Source organism: Lethenteron reissneri, chromosome 66, assembly GCF_015708825.2.
Source record: "Lethenteron reissneri isolate LAM-NWPU_2019-01 chromosome 66, ASM1570882v1, whole genome shotgun sequence".
Taxonomy (NCBI): Eukaryota; Metazoa; Chordata; class Hyperoartia; order Petromyzontiformes; family Petromyzontidae; genus Lethenteron; species Lethenteron reissneri.
In genome coordinates, this window is record NC_083844.1 from 1,313,313 (window position 1) to 1,335,017 (window position 21,705).

At 49.9% G+C, this 21,705-nt stretch overlaps 1 protein-coding gene across 1 annotated transcript; it reads left to right on the plus strand.

Annotated features, from left to right (window-relative positions):
• Positions 1 to 3,336: 3,336 nt before the first annotated feature.
• On the plus strand, positions 3,337 to 16,767 carry LOC133359877 (NADH-quinone oxidoreductase subunit B-like). The gene is made up of 7 exons (XM_061578435.1): positions 3,337 to 3,442; positions 4,715 to 4,763; positions 8,446 to 8,566; positions 10,654 to 10,833; positions 12,037 to 12,083; positions 14,094 to 14,182; positions 15,696 to 16,767. The coding sequence occupies exons 1-7, from the start codon at positions 3,430 to 3,432 to the stop codon at positions 15,791 to 15,793; spliced, it is 597 nt and encodes a 198-aa protein (XP_061434419.1). The 5' UTR covers positions 3,337 to 3,429; the 3' UTR covers positions 15,794 to 16,767.
• The last annotated feature ends 4,938 nt before the right edge of the window (positions 16,768 to 21,705 follow it).

Below are 21,705 nucleotides of genomic sequence, written 5' to 3' on the forward strand. Positions count from 1 at the left end.
GACACATTTATGATCGCATTCGCGAGCACAAGTCGGATTTGAAACATGGTAGAACGAATTCTTCGGCCGTAGCTGACCACTGTTGTAATACTGCTGGCTCTCATGACATTGTGTTCTCCAATACCAAGGTACTCTGTAAACCTCCAGGTTACTACCATATAATTGTCCATGAAGCCATCCAGATATACAAACATAGACGTAACTTCAACCGAGATGATGTATTCAGATTGAGCAATCATTGGAAGCATGTAATTAACCAAGCTCAATTTTAGCTGCCGTGCAGTTTACTACTAGACAGCCAGTTTATATGTATTCTTATATCCATTTTCCCAGCTTTACGCACTACCATCACCATTACCACACGTTGTTTTCGAGCGTGAAAGTTTAGCTTAAGCTTTTCTAATTTTCCAGATATACAAACATAGACATAACTTCAATCGAGATGGCGATTCAAATTGAGCAATCAGTGGAAGGATGTAATTAACCAAGTTTAGAATTTAGCTGCCGTGCAGTTTACTGCTAAACAGCCAGTTTATATTTACTCTCATAATCATATCCATATTAATTCTCATAATGTTACAGTCATATCCAGCCTGATACACCACCATCACTAAGACATTTTGATTTACAACAGTGTTTCATTCCCATTCGCCATTCATCGTACTGGCACGTACATTTATTGTACAAGCACCAAGATGGTTATCTCCCCCCCCCCACCTCACTAGCTCCTCCCTGCCGAGCACCCGACATAACAACACGTGTCTCTGAATAACTCTCTTCATACGCGACAGCAATTTTACTGGAGCAGTTACACCTGATGACAGAGGCTTGTGTTGCTTCCGAAATGTCGTGAGTTAATTTATTTTAATTTTTTACCTACGTGACTTTACCGAAAAAAACAAAGAGTGTGGATATATGTTCTGGAGAAAAGATATTTCTCAAGCACTGTGCTACTGTTGAAGCTATTTCATCATTATTGATTGAAACAAAGATCCCTTTGCATCAAACAAACCCTCCTTAGTTTTGCGCCTACCGTTCTGCCTCCCTAATGAGAAGAAAAGTGTCGAGCTAGAGTCCAGATCCAGGGTATTTTAAAACGAGAGTGTACAAATGCCCCTTTTTCCTTTTCTTTCTCCAAACCTTGTAGATATTCCAGGGTTTTCACATGTCCCTGTAGTAGGCCTGGATTGTACCCCCTATTCCACCTTTGTTCTACATTATGGACCCTGCTCTCAAGCTCACACATTTCCTGGTCAATGTTTTGTGTTTCCCAAGGCATACGACTGACAGTTTTTTTTAAATGTGTACTTTCCCCTCTGTCCCATCATTGTGCTAGATTATTAAAAACGATCTTTCTTTCCCTGCCACTCCACCCAGAACACCCCAAAAAGATGAGTGAAGGTGGTGTCATGCAAAAGGGCATTATTGAAATGGCAGTATGCCGATCCCTTTGGGACTCCTCGTATTTTCATTTGGAGTAGTATAAAGTGATGATCCGCCAGTGGTGCAGCTTAAATTCAGGATGACACTGCACTATTTTCAAGGTCAATCTTTAACTGCGATAATGGTTCTTGTAAAGGTGAAACCTTGCCGGTTTGGATGCTATGTCCACCACACGTGTACCAGATTGTATGTGCGGCACATCATTGATGGGTGTGTAGTGAGTTCAACTGAGTCGCAGACTTCCACTTGGAGGCAGCGCATTAGTTTAGTTCCAACACACGGGGTAAACTCTCCCCTTAACAGAATAACAACCTCGGGTGGTGACCACCCGGCTAACTACATTAGTTACCACGTAACTGTTAACTACGGACCCGGGATCAACAGCATACTTCCCGAGTCCACGTGCTGGAAGACTCGCAGAACGGGGATCGTAGACTAAGGGCTTCTTTCCCGGGATGAACAACCACGATGCCTCTCGGGACTCGGCTCTTATTCTCTGCGGTGTGGCCAGCTCCACCCTTGGCCACGTCCCCCTTCCAGAACCATCGGGAAGGACCTGGGTCCCAATCACGTGACCCCCCTAACCCCCTCTTGGGGGCCCCCCTGTCATCTTAACCGGTCGCGTGTCCTCCCGGGTCAACCAGAGTGCCGTGGCCTTACACGACCTTCCCCTTAGGTGGGCACACACACACACTGTCCTGTCGGGACGGCACTGCACCTACAGCATGGTGAGTGACATCCAGTGATGTTACTCATCACACACCGTGCCACTCTAGGGCCGGTACTGCACCCAAAGCATGGTGACATCCAGCGATGTCACTACAGGTGTATGAATGTCAATGTGGAGAGAAATGTCGATTTAAAGCTTTCATGACTGCAGGGATTCATCTTCTTGGTTCTTTCGGTAAAGTCACGTAGAAGGGACTTTACCTTTTACGTGACTTTACCGAAAGAACCAAGAAGAGAGAAATGTCATTAAGTTTGATTGTTACCCTGAGGGCTGTCTCTCTCTCCCCCCCGTGTCTCTCTCTTCCCCCGGTGTCTCTCTCTCCCCCCCGTGTCTCTCTCTTCCCCCGGTGTCTCTCTCTCCCCAAGTGTCTCTCTCTTCCCCCCGTGTCTCTTTCTCCCCGTGTCTCTCTCCCCGTATCTGTCTCACCGTCTCTCTCTCTCCCCGTGTCTGTCTCCCCGTGTATCTGTGTCTCTCTACCCGTGTTTCTCTGAGGAAAAAGATGCTGGAAGGTGACACTGATGGCTGCTCTGTGCTTCCAGTGTTCAGGGGCCTGTTTAAGGCGCGGCTCCGGCTGGAGCACGCGTACCACACACATGTCGGTGATGTGCACGTCTTCTTCGAACGCTGGGTGGCCGGACAAGCCCCTCTCTGTACCAGCGTGGACGGCACCCTCGTGTTCACCGTGGCATGCGCCATGACCACCACCACGTGGCTTTTATTTCGTGTTGTGCGCGGTGCATTAAGCGCCACAGAGCGTCGATTTGTAGCGTTTATTTATTTGTTTGCTGGTGACTGCGTATTTCATATTGGAATCGCCTCCAGTGCTGTTGCTGCTGGCGGCAATAAAAGTTTTTTTTCAAAGTCAAAAGTCTCCCCGTGTCTCTCTCCCCGTGTCTCTCTCCCCGTGTCTCTCTCTCCCCGTGTCTCTCCCCCCCGTGTCTCTCCGTGTCTCTCTCCCTGTGTCTCTCCGTGTCTTTCTCCCCGTGTCTCTCTCCCCGTGTCTTTCTCCCCGTGTCTCTCTCCCCGTGTCTCTCTACCCGTGTCTCTGTGTCTCTCTCCCCGTGTCTCTGTGTCTCTCTCCCCGTGTCTCTGTGTCTCTCTCCCCGTGTCTCTGTGTCTCTCTCCCCGTGTCTCCCTCACCGCCCGGAGCCAATCACCATCGGGCGGAACTAAACCTCCTCGGAACCTAAAAAATCGCGCGGGCGTTCAGCTGCGCCGCGTTTCCTGCGGACTCGGACCCTTGACTCTGGGACAAGATGGCGGCTCCCTGTGAGTAGTGACCCCGGCGACTTTAACTCAGGGAACGACTCAGAGAGAGACTTAGGGGACGACTCGGAGAGAGACTCAAAGAACGACTCAGGGAACGACTCAGAGAGAGACTCAAAGAGAGACTCAAAGAATGACTCAGGGAACGAATCAGAGAGAGACTCAAAGAACGACTCAGGGAACGACTCGGAGAGAGACTCAAAGAACGACTCAGGGAACGACTCGGAGAGAGACTCTGGGAACGACTCAGGGAACGACTCAGAGAGAGCCTCAGATAGAGACTCAGTGAACGACTCAGTGAACGACTCGGGGAACGAATTGGAACGATTCAGAGACTCAGAGAGTGACTCGGGGAACGACTCAGAGAATTACTCATTCAGAGGACGACTCGGAGAACGATTCAGAGAGAGAGAGACTCAGGGGACGACTCAGAGAGAGACTTAGGGGACGACTCAGGGGACGACTCAGGGGGCGACTCAGGGAACGACTCAGGGAACGACTCAGGGAACGAAACGGAGAACGACTCGGAGGACAACACGACCACACCACAGATAACTCAGAACCACATGGCCACTACAGTTACGCAATGACGCAGTTAGTCACAGTCACAACACCAGTCGCATTAGCACAGAAAGTCACACGGAGACCACAATCACACAGACACCACAGACACAGACAAAGATCCCCCGTATAGCCTTAGACTGTAGAGGCAAGTGCTGTTAGCGAGCACCTATGAAGGCCGGAACGGCACACGAGGGGGTGGGTGGCCAGCATCACGCCCAGCCGCCTTTGTCTCCCCAGTGGCGATGTTTACACACCGCACCAGGTACTCATTTGAGGCTGAGCCGACCTAGGGGAGGCCCGGAATTGGTTCAGATAATCGTCACTGGGTGTTTGCCGTGAGCGGGAATCGAACCCGGGTCGCCAGGTTCGTAGCACAGCGCGCTAACCGCTACACTACCGCCCCACAGAGACCACCGTCACACCGTCACACCCTCGCCACATCGTTAGCTCGGATGCAGGCTCCACGGCTTCGACTGCGTTCTGCATCCCAGTTGCCTTCATCGCCTCCCTCAGTTCTGCCACTCGCACGGCCCTGTGAAGCCACTGTGATGTCACCTAATCTCCCCCGCTCCCTGTCTCTCTCCTCTCTCTTCTCTCCCTGTCTCTCCTCTCCCCATCCTCGTCTCCCCGTGTCCCCTGTCCCTCCCTGTCTCCCCATATCCCCGTGTCTCTGTCTCCATGTGTTCCCGTGTGTTTGTGTCTCCCCTCCAGTGCTCCGCGCTGTCCGTGCTGCTGCTGCTGCCACCCCTTCGTCTCTGTGGTGAGAGGCGCTTTCGGGCCACTCGGCGGTGAACGTCAGAGCCTGGGGGGGGGGGGCTGGCGGGGGGGCAAGGGGGTGGGTGTGTATGTTGATGTGTGTACGTGTGTACATGTGTCCGGAAAAAACAACCTCCTGCCTCCTCGGTGGTGCCGGACGTTAACGATGTGGTGAATGCGTGCAATGCCATGGAGGGAAGGCCAATTCTATTCGGCTTTTCCCCTCTTGCAGCCACCACAGCCGCCATTGGGGGCTCTGGATGGATGCGAGGGGGTGGTAACCCCTCCACCTTCAATACATGTACCACTAAAACACGTGCTAAAAATCCAACTAAGCTTGTGCCGGAGGCCTTGGGGGCGGGGGGGGGACAGGCGTCTATGACGTCTCCTGGCCAAAACCCATTTGGCAGAACCAGGAATCTGAATCCTTACCCTCGGGGTTCCTCCAGAAATAGCAAAAAGTCACTGCGAGTGGCCACGTGGAATGTTCAAACGCTGGCTGTGGATGTGAGGCTGCCACTCCTCTGTCGGGAGCTGGACCAGTACTACCTGGATCTTTGCATTATTCAGGAGGTCTGGTGGACTGGCTCTGGTTCCAGTCATCATGAGAGGTGGATAGTACTCTACTCGGGGCAGAAGACTGCCAAACAACAGGGAGTGGCTCTTTCTGAACAAAAGAATGAAGGGAGTGTGGGAGCGTGACTTTGAGGTGTAGGAAGCTGTACGCCCCAGGCTACTGTGGGCTCACCTTCCCTTCAACCAGATGCGAGGTGAGGTGGTGGTTACTTATACCCTCACCAAAGATGAACTTCACTTGAGGGATGCAGGCAAGGTCGATGATTCAGATGCCTTCTATGACTTGTCAGGTGCTAGCTAAAGTGGCTCCTCGGGATAGAGTCATCTTGTTGGGTGACTTTAATGCCAGAATGGGTCATGATTCTGGCACCTGGGCTGGAGTAATTGGAAGGAATGGGCCAGATCAGCTCAATAACAATGGTAGGAGGCTGCTAAACTTCTGTTCACACCATGAACTTGTAATTACCAACACACTGTTCTGGCATCGCCACATCCACACGACATCATGGATGCATGGCGGGTCCAAGCAAGAACATCTGGTGGACTATATAGTGATGGAACACCAGGACCTACCGTGGAGCTGATCTGCCCACTGACCATCGACTTGTCATCTGTAAGATGCCTGCCATTCTTCCACTCCGGTGGTGATTGTACATCCAGGACCCCATTCAAACCCACAGCGGCCTGATCTCAGCTAGCTGAAGAAGCTCTCTCTGGTGTGGACCAATCAGTTTCAAAGACAATGCATATATTATCAGAGTATGTTATTAGTTTGCATTCTGACCACAAGTATTGTGGTTAACGCACACATGATTCCCTTTGAAATGTTTCATTTCGGTGTTTTAACATCGTAACACCTGTTTTGTTGCCAGAAAAAAAGGGGAAAACCTCTTCTCATGTTTTGGTACACTGGCAAAGGAGGTCCCATGATGATTGCAAGAAGTCGTCACCCCCTGTGAGTGGTTGGCTGAATTGCGATCGGGTGAGGAAGTACAAAAGGCGACCCAGAGCCTGAGACCAGGAAAGGTGCCAAGCAGAGATGATCTCCCAAGTGAAATGCTGATGGAGGGTGGCGTTTGTGCGCAGACTGCCCCATATGACAGTCTGGACCACTGGATGGGTTCCGTAGGGTTGGAATGATGCCCTGGTGGTCCCCATCTTTAAAAAGGGGGACCACACAGACTGTAACAGCTACAGGGGCATCTCCCTCCTCAGTGTGCCCGGAAAGGTCCTGGAAAGGATTATTCAACATCGCCTTGCCAGGAACCTTGAGGAGAGGCTTGCGGAGCCCCAATGTGGTTTCAGGAAAGGGCGGTCCTGTACAAATGCCATATTATCTGTTCTTCTACGATAGCCGAGGTGTAGGGAATTCCAACAGGACCTACATATCTGTATTTTGACCTGGTTAAGGCCTATGATACCATCAATAGGGCTGGGCTTTATGTTGTTTATCGTGCTTTCGGAGTCACTCACTCTCTGCTCAAAATAAGGATTATTCAACATTACCTTGCAAGGCATGCTGAGGAGAGGCTTGCGGGACCCCAATGTGGTTTGAAGCCAGGGCAGTCCTGCACAGATGCTATATTTTTTGTCCGTCTGGTACAACAGATGTGTAGGGAATTCCAACAGGACCTACATCTCTGCTTTATTGACATGGTCAAGGCCTATGATACCATACCTAGGCGTGGACTCTCATGATGGTGGGCAGATGTTCGTAAAACTATGTGGCGATTCCCTGTTCACATTGGTGTGCGAGAAGGATTATTTAAACTTTTTTTCTGCCATGGAGTTCATGAAGCCTTCTATGGCCGTACCGGAGGAATCTCCATCGAGTACAGATACAACGGGAGGCTGATCGATGCCTGGGTGCAGTCAAGGGATAGCTTCCGTGTTGGTCAACTATGTTATGTATGCTGATGATCTGGTGAATACTGCTCACTTCGAGAAGGAATTGCAGGCGCTGTTACTGAACCTGGAGCATGCCATTAAGAGGTGGGGCCTTACTATCAGACCCACCAAAACTAAGCACCTGCCTGAGTATGTTGTGCCATCAATCACTCCACCCCTCAGCTCCCCATTGGTGATGGAGCAGTTGTGGAGAGATTGAAGCATTTTCCATACCTGGGCAGCATGCTTATGACCAACTCAGGTTTGACAGCAAATGTTTCAATCTGAATCAGTTGGACGGAATTATATTTTCATCGGCTGCGCAATGCTGTCTAGAAGCTCCCTGGTCTGTCGCTCTGCACAAATCTTTGGGTTTTCTCGGCCACAGTCATGCCCTTTCTTCTATACGCTTGCGAAACGTGGACTCAACCTAGTGGAACATCTTCGTTAGTTATAAACATTTGGGCTTTCATGCCTACAATCCATCCTGAGTTTAACCAGGCTGTATTGTGTGAGGAGCTCACAATGAAAAAAAAAATATGGACAAAGTCCCATCGGTCAGCTCCTCCGGCAGGCAAGGCTGCATTGGCTGGGTCATGTAGCTCACATGCCCAGCCACCGCATGCCTAAACAGCTTTTGTTTTGCCAGATAGAGGGAGCTAAATGGGCGCGGCACAGGCGAGAGAGCAGATGGAGTGATGTGGCACAAGAGGATGTGTAGCTGAGTGGACTTGCCGATGACTGGTACCAGTGGTGTCAAAATTGGCCTCTGTGGAGGAGGCTCGTGAAGGATGCTGCTGGGCAGTTGGAGGCAGTCGCCCTCCAGCAACAACGCAGGGCAGCAGAGCGACACTCACAACAACGAGCGGAGTGCCGGGCGGATAAAACACAGCAAGTTGGCACTGTCAGGGGCACAGGTGGTGCATCAGCCAGTCATCTCAGTCAATCAACCCATGGCAACTGCAGGGTCTGTTCCGTGACCTCCTGCCAACGGGCGTTCGACATTTCACATGGCCTTAACGTGCACTTAACCTGGCACAAGTTCCGTAGTGATGTCACTGCCACCTAAGCTCGAATGGTGGTTGTTGTGTGTGTGTGTGTCCGTGCATGTGTGTACGCTGATGCCTACGTGCGTGTACACGCCGGCCTTCATAGTTGCTACTCGCTAACACCACTTGCCGCAACAGTCTATATGGGGGATCTTTATCTTTGTGCGTGTGCAGGCATGCTCCGGGCATGCGTGGGGCCGGCTCGTTGGCGTCACTGCCTCCGGCCACCGTCCCCTCGAGCCGCGGGGAGTTTGTGGTGACTAAGCTTGACGACCTCGTCAACTGGGCCCGCAGGGTGTGCCACTCACCCACTCACTACTACACTACACACTAAACTACTACACAGTCCCTCCAGAAAAACGCGGAGTTTTTTGGTGATTGTTGCGGGCAAAAATCGTTGATTATGCGGCACGTTTTCTTAAAAAATGCGATGGAATATGCGGGATATTTATGCAATTTTATGCGATTAAATTGCGGGAACTTGCAAAAATTGCGGGAACTTGCAAAAATTGCGGGAACTTGCAAAAACTGCGGTTTGATGAAAAAGAGAAAAAAAAGTGATTCCCCCAACACCCTATTCACTAGGCTACTACTTTAATGTAAAGAGTCATTTCTTATTACTTCCTATGATAAGCAAGCATACTACATCACAGAAAGTGCTGGGAATATTTAAGTTCTCATCTTGTTTTATTTCAGACCTTAACAAACAGATGGCTCAAACTTACAAAACATTGAGTCGAACAAGTTCTGTAGCTTTACAAAATGAATATGCTACAACTTCTGTAAAAATGAATAAATAAAATATTAAAAAATAAAATGTGTGCTTCCTGTTTTACAGAGGTAGCTATACAAAACAGACATCTTCTGTTAAAATAAGTGTTTTCAGTGCACAGTAACGTAAGCAATACAGTAACAGTACAGTCTTACAGTAATGTAAATTTACATACTACTAACAAAAAAGTGCAATCTTACAACTGTAAAGTTGCATAAACTCCTGAATAAAACTAACTACGTAGCCTCTAACACTTCATAACGTTCCCATGGCAACAGGGGAAATGGCTGCGCTTGTGTGAAGTAAACGCAACATTTTTCAACTTTCTGCTAAGATATATGTGACTTTTTGCAACGAAAATGCGGGGATTATGAAATCATGCAAGCCCGCATATTTTGCGCGCGGAAATCTGCAATTTATGCGGCAAAAGTGCGGCGTATTTGAAAAAACGTGCCCCCCGCATAAATATGCGGACTTTGGCTGATTTTGCGTGGAATCTTGCGATCGCATAATCGCGTTTTTCTGGAGGGACTGACTACACTAATACACTTCACACTAAACTATACACTACTATACGCTACACTATGCACCACTACACTACTATACACTACTACACTATACACTACATTACTACACTATACACTACACTGCACTACTACACACTACACTACTATACACTACTGTACTACACTATACACTACATTACTGTACACGACACGATACACTACTCGACACTACTCCACTCACTACTACACTATACACTACTATACTATACACTACTATACTATACACTACTAGACTATACACTACACTATACACTACTATACTATACACTACTCTATACTATACACTACACTATACACTACACTATACACTACTATATTATACACTACTATACACTACACTATACACTACACGAGTATACAGTACTATACACTAAAAAACAACACTACTACACTATACACTACACAAGTATACACTACACTACTATACACTACACTATACACTACTCCACTCACTACTACACTATACACTACTATACTATACACTACTATACTATACACTACTACACTATACACTACACTATACACTACTATACTATACACTACTATACACTACACTATACACTACACTAATACACTTTACACTACACTATGCACTACTACACTACATTACTACACTATACATACACTACATTACTACACTATACACTACACTATACACTACTACACACTACTATCCACTACACTACACACTACGATACACTACACTATACACTACTACGGCTGCCCGTCTGGCTACGAACCTGGCAGCCCGAGTTCAAGTCATGCTCACGGCCAACACCGGCGGCGATTATCGACTCAGCCTCAAATCAGTACCTGATGCGATGTGTAACCATGGCCACTAGGAAGAGAAACGTGGCTGGGCGTCGTGTTGGCCACCCACGCCCCTCTTGTGCCGTACCGGCCTTCATAGCTGCTTGCTAACAGCACTTGTCCCTACAGTCTATTAAGGCTATATTGGGGATCTTTGTCTTCTTCTATCTGAATACCTGTGTATGTGTGTGTACGTTTGTGTATATGTTTGTACGTGTGTGTACTTTCTTACAGAGCTCACTATGGCCCATGACGTTTGGCCTGGCGTGCTGTGCGGTGGAGATGATGCACATGGCCGCCCCGCGCTACGACATGGACCGGTTTGGCGTCGTGTTCCGTGCGTCCCCGCGCCAGGCGGATGTCATGATCGTAGCCGGGACACTCACCAACAAGATGGCGCCTGCCCTGCGCAAGGTACGCACGAGTGGGGGGGACGATGTGACGGGGAAACGCACGGGGAGAGATGTGGGGAGACGCGGCGTGGGGACGCGGGGAGAGACGCGGGGAGACGCGGCGTGGAGACGCGGGGAAACGCACGGGGAGAGACGTGGGGAGACGCGGCGTGGGGATGCGGGGAGAGACACAGGGAGACGCGGGGAGAAACAGGGAGACACGGGGAGAGACATGAGGAGATGCACGCGGAGACGCGACGGGGAGAGGCATGGGGAGACACGGGGAGAGACACGGGGAGATGTGGGGAGAGACGCAGGGAGACACGGGAAGAGGCGGGGAGAGACATGGGGGGAGACGCACGGGGGGAGATGAAGAGACACGGAGACACGGGGAGACACGGAGAGACACGGGGAGATGTTACAGGGAGACCCAGGGAGAGGCGGGGAGAGGGGGAGATGCGGCAGGGAGAGGCACGGGGAGACACGGGGAGACATCGGGAGACGCAGGGAAAAATGGGTGGTGGTGATTGTGTGTGATGGTGATTATTGTGGGGAGCGGTAGTGTAGCGGTTGGCGTGCTGCGCTATAAACCGACGACCTGAGTTCAATTCCTGCTCACGGTCAACACCACCACCCGAGACAATAATTTGAACCGGTCCTGGGCCTCTTCTAGGTCGACTCAGCCTCAACTGAGTACCTGGTGCTGTGTGTAAACATCGCCACTGGGGAGACAAAGGCAGCCTGGGCGTGGTGCTGGCCACGCACCCCCTGATGTGCTGTGCCGGCCTTTGTCGGTGCTCGCTAACAGCACTTACCCCTATAGTCTGTTAAGGCTATACGGGGGATCTTTGTCTCTGACAGTGATTGTGTCTGTGGTGTATCTGTGTGTATCTGTGTGTGTGTGTCTGTGTGTGTATCTGTGCATGTATCTGTGTGTGTGTGTCTGTGTGTATCTGTGTGTGTATCTGTGTGTGTGTGTCTGTGTGTGTATCTGTGTGTGTATCTATGTGTGTGTGTCTGTGTGTGTGTGTCTGTGGTGTATCTGTGTGTGTGTGTCTGTGGTGTATTTGTGTGTGTGTGTGTCTGTGTGTGTGTCTGTGTGTGTGTCTGTGCGTGTGTCTGTGTGTGTGTCTGTGTGTGTGTGTCTGTGTGTCTGTGTGTGTGTCTGTGTGTGTGTCTGTGTGTGTTTGTGTGTGTATCTGTGCGTGTATCTGTGTGTCTGCAGGTTTATGATCAGATGCCTGAACCTCGCTGGGTTATCTCCATGGGAAGGTTAGTTTGTGAGTGTGTGTGTGAAAGTTTGTGTGTGTATCTTCGTGTTTTTGTGTGTTCATGGGAACAAGAGTGAGTGAGTAGGTGTGTCTGTGTGGGTGAGTATGTATGGGTGAGTGTATGCGTGGATGTGGGTGAGTGGGTGCCTCAAATATTGGAAGAGGAAGTCACCCCCTGTGAGTGGCTGTCTGAGGTGCCATCTGTTGAGGAAGTACTGAAAGGCATCGGGCAGTGATGATCTCCCAAGCGAAATGCTGAGGGAGGGTGGCGTTTGTGCACTTGCCCTACATGACATCATACCAACAGTCTGGACCGCTGGACGGGTTCCGGAGGACTGGAAGGATGCCCTGGTGGTCTCCATTTTTAAGAAGGGAGACCGCACAGACTGTAACAACTACAGGGGCATCTCACTCCTCAGTGTGCCGGGAAAGGTCCTGGCAAGGATTATTCAACATCGCCTTGCCAGGCACGCTGAGGAGAAGCTTGTGGAGCCCCAATGTGGTTTCAGGAAAGGGCGGTCCTGCACAGATGCCATGTTTTCTGTCCGTTTGCTACAGCAGAGGTGTAGGGAATTCCAACAAGACCTACATCTCTGCTTTATTGACCTGGTCAAGGCCTATGATACCATCAGTAGGCTTGGGCTCTGGGTTGTTCTTCGTGCTTTCGGAGTCCCTGACCCGTTGCTCACGATCATTAAGGACTTTCATGATGGTGAGCAGGCCCGGGTAAAACTACGTGGCCGGAGTCGGAGCCATTCCCTGTTCACTTTGGGGTGCGACAGGGATGTCCTCTGGCTCCAACTGTATTTAACATCTATTTCGACCACATAGTTCGAATTTCCATCTGGTACAGATACAATCGGAGGCTGATCGATGCCCGGGCGCGGTCAAGGGATGGCTCCCTATTGGTCAACCACATTATGTATGCCGATGACCTGGTAATTGCGGCTTACTCAGAGGAGGAGTTGGAGGCGCTGCTGCTGAACCTGGAGCTTGCCACTAAGAGGTGGGGCCTTACCATCAGCCCCACCAAAACGAAGCACCTGCCTGGGTATTTTGTACCATCGGGCACTCCATCCACCCCCAAAGCTCCCAATCGGTGATGGGGCAGTTGTGGAGAGAGTGGAGAGTTTCCCATACCTAGGCAGTGTGCTCATGACCGGCTCCGGTTTAACAGCAGAGGTCTCACTCCGAATCAGTCGAGCGGCATTATCTTTTATCGGTTGCATAACGCTGTGTGGTTGCTACCTGGTCTATCACTCTGCACGAAGCTTCAGGTCGTCTCGGCCACGGTCATTCCCTCCCTTCTCTACGCTTGCGAAACGTGGACACCCCTAATGGAACATCTTTGACGGTTAGAAACATTTAGGCTGGCCTGCCTACGATCCATCCTGGGTTTAACCAGGCTGGATTTTGTAAGGAGCTCACAAATCCTTAAAAGATCTGGGCACATTACCATCAGTGAGCTCCCGCAGGAAAGGCTGCATTGGCTGGGCCATGGAGCATGCATGCCCAGCCAACGCATGCCCAAGCAGCTTCTTTTTGGCTAGATGGAGGGGGCTTAATGGGCACGGCACGGACTGGAGAAGAGATGGAGTGATGCGGTTCGGGAGGATATGAAGCTGTGTGGACTTGCCGAACACTGGTATCAGCGATGTCAAGATCAGCCTCAGTGGAGGAGGCTCGTGAAGGATGCTATTGGTCAGATGGAGGCAGTCGCCCTCCAACAATAACTGAGGGCAGAGGAGCGACGTTCACAACAGCGAGCGGTGTGCCGATGGTGCATCGGCCAGTCATCTCAGTCAGCCAACCCGTGGCACCTGGGCCTGTCCCGTAACCCCCTGCCAGCGGCCATTCGACACTTCACGTGACCTTAACGTGCATATCGCCACTTAGTGGCGAATATCGGTTGTATATATCTATGTTTGTGTGTGTGTGTGTGATTGGTTGTGTATATCTGTATGTATATATCCGTGTGTGTATATGTCTGTGTCTGTGTGTGCTGGTGTAGCTGTGCCAATGGAGGTGGCTACTACCACTACTCTTACTCAGTGGTGCGTGGCTGTGACCGCATCGTCCCCGTTGACATCTACGTGCCCGGTGAGGCTCCTGACACGCACGCACATGCACACAGACGTACGCGCACACACAAAGATCCCCCGTATAGCCCTAGCAGACTGTAGGGGCAAGTGCTGTTAGCGAGCACCTATGAAGGCCGGAACGGTACACGAGGGGGTGGGTGGCCAGTACCACGCCCGACCGCCTTTGTCTCCCTAGTGGCAATGTTTACACACCGCACCAGGTACTCATTTGAGGCTGAGTCGACCTAGAGGAGGCCCGGGACCGTTTCAGATAATCATCACTGGTGTTGGCCGTGAGCGGGAATCTAACCCGTGTCGCCGGGTTCATAGCGCAGCGCGCTAACCGCTACACTACCGCTCCCCACACACACACACACATGTACAAAGACAAAGATCCCTGGTATAGCCTCAACAGACTGTTGGGGCAAGTGCTGTTAGCAAGCAGCACCTATGAAGGCCGGCACGGCACACAAGAGGGTGGGTGGGTGGCCAGCAACCACGCCCGGCCACCTTTGGCGATGTTTACTCACCGACCGGTTCAGATACCACTGGTGTTGGCCGTGAGCAGGAATCGAACGTTCACACACATATACATACGTATACACACAACAACAACAGCAACCGCCATTCGCCACTAAGTGACGGTGACATCACCACGGTGCCTGTGCCAGGCTATGTGCACGTTAAGGCCACGGGAAGTGTCGAACGCCCGCTGGCAGGAGGTCACTGGACCGCCCCTGTTGCCCTGGTTTGCCTGACTGAGATGACTGGCCGATGCACCACCTGTGCCCCATATTGTGCCAACAATGTTCGAACACATGCACGCACACATGCACGCGCACGCACCCACACACACGCACCATAAGCACACACACACACGCGCGCGCGCACCACAAACGCACGCGCACACACGCACACACGCACAAGCGCACACACACATACCACACGCACGCGCGCGCACTCACGGCCGGTCCGCAGCCGATCCCAATACTGAGCTACGTAGCTCTTTTTCAGAAGCCTTGAGCTGGCTACCACCAACCATAGCTCGACCAAGTGGGCATGCGTCTGCGGTGTGCGTGGTGTGTGCGCGTGTGTGCGTATGTGCATGTGGTGTATGTGTGTGCACAGTGCGTGCATGTGGTGTGTGCGCGTGGTGTGTGCGTGCGTGTAGTGTGTGCGTGCGTGTGTACGTGTGGTGCGTATGAGTGTCTGGATGTGGGGAGCGGTAGTGTAGTAGCGGTTAGAGTGCTCCATTACGAACCCGGCAAACCGAGTTCGATTCCCGCTCACGGCCAACACCGGTGACGATTATATGAACTAGTCCTGGGCTCCCCTAGGTCGACTCAGCCTCAAATGAGTACCTGGTGTGGTGTGTTAACTTTACTGCTAGGCGGCTGGGCGTGGTGTTGGCCACCCACCCCCTCGTGTGCCGTGCCGGCCTTCATAGGTGCTGCTCGCTAACAGCACTTGCCCCTACAGTCTGTTAAGACTACACGGGGGATCTTTGTCTTTGTTGTGCTCGTGGTCTCCAGGCTGCCCTCCCACAGCGGAGGCTCTCCTCTACGGAGTGCTGCAGTTGCAGAAGAAAATCAAGAGGCAGAAAGTGATCCAGATGTGGTATCGGAAGTAGACAGCCACCACCACCGTCACCACCGTCACCACCGTCACCACCATCAACATCTCCATCGCAACCGCCGCCTCCACCATCGCTGCTACCACCGCCACCACCGCCACCACCGCCACCACCGCCAGGACCACCACTGCCACCGCCACCACCGCCACCAGGACTGCCAGAATCGGCGCGTCTGCTGCTGCTGCTGTGGTTTTGGCTCGCGATTAGCACGATTGGCTACATAGAGGTTCAACGTATAGACATGCAACACACAGACATGCAACACACAGACATGCAACACACAGACATGCAACACACAGACATGCAACATACAGACATGCAACATACATATAACGTAATACTTACAACGTGCATACGTGGCGTCCGCGTGTTCCCCGTGGGTCGAGTGTCGGTTTGTCCGTGTGTCTTGAGTGTGTGTACGAGTGTGTACGTGTGTGCGTCCTTGTGGGGAGCGGTGAGTGGTACGCTGCGCTAAGAACCCGGCCACCCGAGTTCGAATCCCGCTCACGGCCAACACCAGTGATAGAGATTGTCTGAACCTGGTCCTGGGCCTCCCCTAGGTCGACTCAGCCTCAAAATGAGTAGCTGGTGCAGCAGTGGCGTGTGGTAGTAATCATCGTCACCTGGGGGAAAGACAAAGGCGGCCGGGCGTGGTGCTGGCCACCCACCCCCTCGTGTGCCACAGTGCCGGTAGCCTTAATTGGTGCTGCTGGCTGCTCGCTACTCTCAGCCCCTGCCCCAACAGTCTGTTCGAGGCTGCACGGGTGATATTTGTCTGTGTGTGTGTATAGGCACTCGCTACTAGCAACACTTGCCCCAACAGTCTGTTAGAGGCTACACGGGGGATCTTTGTCTTTGCTGTGTGGTGTGGTTTTAGCGTGCTGTTCTTGCCTCGGGTGTAAATCTCTCTCCCCTCTCCTCTCTGCGCGCGCGCACAAAATAAACCACAAACAGCCCCGGGGCGAACGTAAGCTGGACGTTGAGTCGTTATTTGGTCGGTGAGCCCTCTGCTACTCCTTTAAAGGTCTCCCACCACAGCAGACATTGCCCAGCGTGAGGGGGCAAGTGACGAGAGAGAGAGGTCACGGTAGAGAGATGAGATTGGTTAGATTGGTCGGCCTTCCACCACTAGACGAGTTGGGTTAATGTAACCCTGGGGAGGTAAAGATACAACAAACCACACAAAGACATTCACAAGCCCCCGGTGATTGATTATCTTAAAACAATTTACGTAGCGCTTTACGCGAGGCTCTTTGCACACAATTAACAACGGTTACAGCGTATGAGTGTTATTGGTGATTAACGAGGTGAATGAAATGGATGAGAGGAAGCGATGTGGGACGAATCTGTGATGATGCGTGAATTCGGTGAAAGTGAAAATGATGACAGTAAATGATGACACACGGATTCAATCAGTGGGGTTAATGAGTGATCGCCGTGTGATGAGAATATGAGGAGGGAAAAGTCGCGGTGGTAGTTAGGGGCCGTCCATAAATGACGTCACGCACCTGGGGGGGGGGTCAGACATTTGCGACGATGTGTGACGAGGGGGGGGGGGGTTGATGTGATGTCACATCAAAATGCGCAACTTTAAATAAATATAGACAAAACGTTCTACTTAATTAAATATACTCTTTAATAAATGTTTTCTCCTACAACATCAGAGTGCAGTGTTGTGTATGTACCCCCTTTTTATTTTTTTTTTATATTATTTTTTTTTAAGGCTTATTCTGCCATCATATATAATATTGTTTTTTTAATAGACACGGGGCCACGTGGGAACGAACACGCCCCCACACTTCCACAGAGGCCCCCACACTTCCACAGATGCGCGCATACCTCATTTCAAAGGAAAGACGGCATGAAAGAGGGTAATCAAGGTCATAAACTCCCCGAATTTCACACAAGAGGAACAAGGGAGGGGGGAATTGCAGGCGGGGGGTTGCAGAACCAGGAGACACGGAGGAAGAGATAATTATATTCTTAACAAAGAAACAGCATCGACGACAAAAAGCACAGATGGGTCTTTGAACCATGTTAAATACACAAGTTACCAACTCAACCATAAAGATTAAGCAAACAGTATCCATCCTCACTCCAATTGAAAACCAAAAGACAATCTGCACCAGAATCGCGACCCATCATTGTTAATTAAGTACTGACATTATTTACCTTTAAAGAATATCTACACGGCCGGGCCGAAGCATCAAAGAATAATTAGGGCATCTATTTCGCTCCAAAACAAATTCCTAGCCGGGATATCAGATCAAATAATCACAAGAAGTCGAATAATAAGTACGGAATTAAAATAGAAGAGGAATCAAGGGCGGAGAAGGCTCTCAAAATTAACCAAACACAACACCCATGGGAAGCGAGCAACACGACCGCCTTTGTCTTTCCGAGAGGATCTCCACACACAGGCACCAAGCCAGGAAATGACACCCATAAAGGTTGGGTCACGATGAAACATCGTGAACACGGTTTCGGCATAACTGTGCAGATGGAACCAAGCAGCAAATAAGTTGCATTTCAACTTCCAAACCAAACCAACTTAAGCTGTGTGAGACAAAGGTTGTGATCCCAGAGCAAGGGAGGTAATAATTAAGCTCGCTTAACGCGTAAGTTTTCGCGACAAATATTATTCAGTAACAAAACATGGATTCGAATGTTTTTTTTATAACTCGACGCGAATCATCGGTCTGGCTAATGGATAACTTTGGTGGCACCGTCACGAGACCCCCACCCCTTTCTTCCAGAACGACACACACAGCTGTGTCTTCAAAGCTAATAAACACACGGACAAACACGCACGCGAAACACACGGACGGACACACACACGGACGCAGATGGTCCACCCCCACAGGAAGGTTTTATGACACAGCCTTTGAACAACTCGGGAAGCCGAGTGGAATTTTCCGATATAAACCGAAGGAAAATCCATACAAAGCATATCGTCCGGGCTTCGGCTCCAACACACATATCATCCGGGCTACGAGCCCATCTTCGGCTCCACCACAGATCGACAGGGGCTCTGGCCTCCATCACAGTTCGTCAGGGGCTCTGGCCCCCATCACATATCGTCCGGGCTTCGGCTCCAACACACATATCATCCGGGCTACGAGCCCATCTTCGGCTCCACCACAGATCGACAGGGGCTCTGGCCCCCATCACAGATCTCCAGGGCTGTGGCTCCATCTCTCCTCGTCGCCGCCAACGAAGAAGCTCCTGTCATTCAGAATGACGAGGTTTGCGGAGTAGCGACGCGTAGCTACAAGCCGAGGTCTGCACCACCTGAGAAGAATCGCTACCCTGAGTCGCAGAGCTGCGAGTGAAGCCAACAAAGACGCCAACGTCCACCCTGCCACGAACGAAGCATCGCTCCTCGTCAGAGTGACGACCAGCGAACAACCCGCAGGAAAGGCGGAGATCGCTGAACGAGCGACAACGAGCGACACCTTGCGCCACCGAGCGACACCGAGCGACACGAGCGACCGAGCATCTTCAAGGACAGCATCGTGCCAACTCGTCATCTAGCAGTAGAAAGAGAGAGCGCACGAGCAGCACCAAGCCCCGGAACCATCAAGCGCCAAGCAAGCAAGTTTCTTCAAGGAACATCGTGCCAACGCCGCTCAATCCAGCAGTGGAGAGAGAGAGAGAGAGCAAAAGCCGAGCGACACGCCGAGCGAGGGAGCAGCAGGAGCTGTTCGTATCCTCCCACACCACACAAGCTAACGACACAATTAATATTACGAGGGGACAACGCACACACAGCACGCACACGAATAAGACTTTAAAAGAAAAACTGTCTTTTCGTTTCAAAAAGGGTTGCCATTTCGAGGTGGTGCGTTCAATATCAACTGATCGTGCAAAGCAGTTGCTGCCGTCGAGTTACATAAATGCATAAGAGTTTTCGTTATTCATATTGCATAATTGCATAATGTCACAACTGCATAAGTTTTTGTCGTTCATATTAGTTAATTGCATAATCTTGCCCATGAATTATTGACGCATGTTTGACCTGCATGATAGAATGTCACGTGCTTGTTAGAATAAAATTGTAATCCAGAAGCATATCGAGTGTTCCTTCCAAGTCCATGCAAAACTGTCTTATTCTTGACAACTGTATCCTGTGATGAGATATGAAAATGGAGACCTAAAATATTATAACACACACTAGGATAATCGGTAAATGAATCTATGATAATCGTGTTATCCTGATTGATAACTCTGGATAAACGAAACTAAGCAAATTATCATAACTGCACACATTAACATAATCGCAAGCCTCCGCATAAATTACTACGATTATCTCCGTGATTATCATAATTTATGCATATAATTACACGCATTATCATAATTTATGCATATTAATACACACACTATCATAATTAATGCGATTTGCGCATTTTTCGGAAAATTATTAATTTTTTTTTATTTTTATCAAATTTCATAATTCCAACACATACAACATAATGGGTGGCGTCGTCCGGGATCTCTCACAGACAGTGTTTTGCATGGATGATGGAATGAATCACTTCGTGTTAACCAGAATATCAGGATCGAACATTGCATGGTAATTGTGAAGTATGGACAATTGTGAACGGGCGGAAAACAAAAAACGCCCTCTAAGGTTAAAACCCAGAATAGCAGGTTAAAACAGAGACAGTGGAATTAAGATAATATCGTATCAAACCAATTGCATCCTGTGATAAATGGTGTTAGAGGTACGCACTCTGAATCGGAAAATAACAGATAGCTCGAGTCGAATTGACTACACTCTGTGAGATAATTGTTTATATGCACTCTGAAAAGAAATGTCAAAGTAACTTCCGCCATACCTAAGATGCTAGGATTAAGAATAATTTTTGAATGGGTTACGGGAAACGGGGAGCTCGTATTTAAACGTACCGACCAATCTGTTACAAAGCAGTACAGTCAGAGAGACATATGGGAAGGGAGCTGTATCGATAACACGAACACACCTCGGGGGAAACTAATTGACTGGATAAAAGGTAACGAAGGCGAACACGATGTAAAAACTGCAGGAAAGGCAGGACAGGACTCATGCCTTCTCACACAGGCATACAGACAGGGATTGTGGAATGAGGGAAAATTTGGAAAGGAAACGGGAGAGAAATCAGTGCTCGCGACACCAGCGAAACTCACAGACGTTGATCCACAGAATAAATATGGAAGTAACATTAAATCACACTCTTGGGTACGTGGACAGAGTCCAGGGACTAATCGCACAAAAATTATGGATATCGAACAAAAAATCATTGACAAAGGGAAACCCTCACAATTCGAGAGAAGGGATGGAGAGATACATATGCAAACAAAAACATGTGAGACTGACAACTTCACAGATAGAGGGAGGAAAAATGTTAAAGTAAAATCGCCAGGACATGGTACACTAAGGGCAGAGGCAAAAACTGAAGGGAAATGGCAACACGAGCGACACGGCACTGGGCGCGCACACAGAAAATGCACACCACTTAAACACAAGCGACACAGCACAGACCAAAGTGACAGATTGCCTGATGATAACTTGTTTGATGATGACGCTGTCGGCGATCAACTTTCGGAATACCTATTCACCAGTAAAACCCTTAAATTGATGGACAAGGCTCTAGTCAGAATTCCCGATTTTGACCCCCACAATAAGACTATGGATATCCACACACATATCGCAACCGTAGAAGAGGAGGCAATGATTAGAGGGCTGAGGAGACGGGATGAAAAAGCGAGTTTGTTGAAACGGACCTTACATAAAGAATCCATTCCATGGGTAAAGTCACTACCACACAAGGTTAGAAATGATTTTAAACAACTGAGCCTGGCAGTGATTCGGAAGTTTGGAGAATATTCGACACTCACTGAGGGGTTTTATGCTGTAAAATCGATGACCC

Excerpts from the sequence above, each read along its gene's own strand:
- LOC133359877 (XM_061578435.1), top strand. Across the intron at positions 8,567-10,653 it reads TCGTCAACTGGGCCCGCAGG|AGCTCACTATGGCCCATGAC; the intron begins GTGTGCCACTCA and ends ACTTTCTTACAG. Across the intron at positions 10,834-12,036 it reads TGGCGCCTGCCCTGCGCAAG|GTTTATGATCAGATGCCTGA; the intron begins GTACGCACGAGT and ends GTGTGTCTGCAG.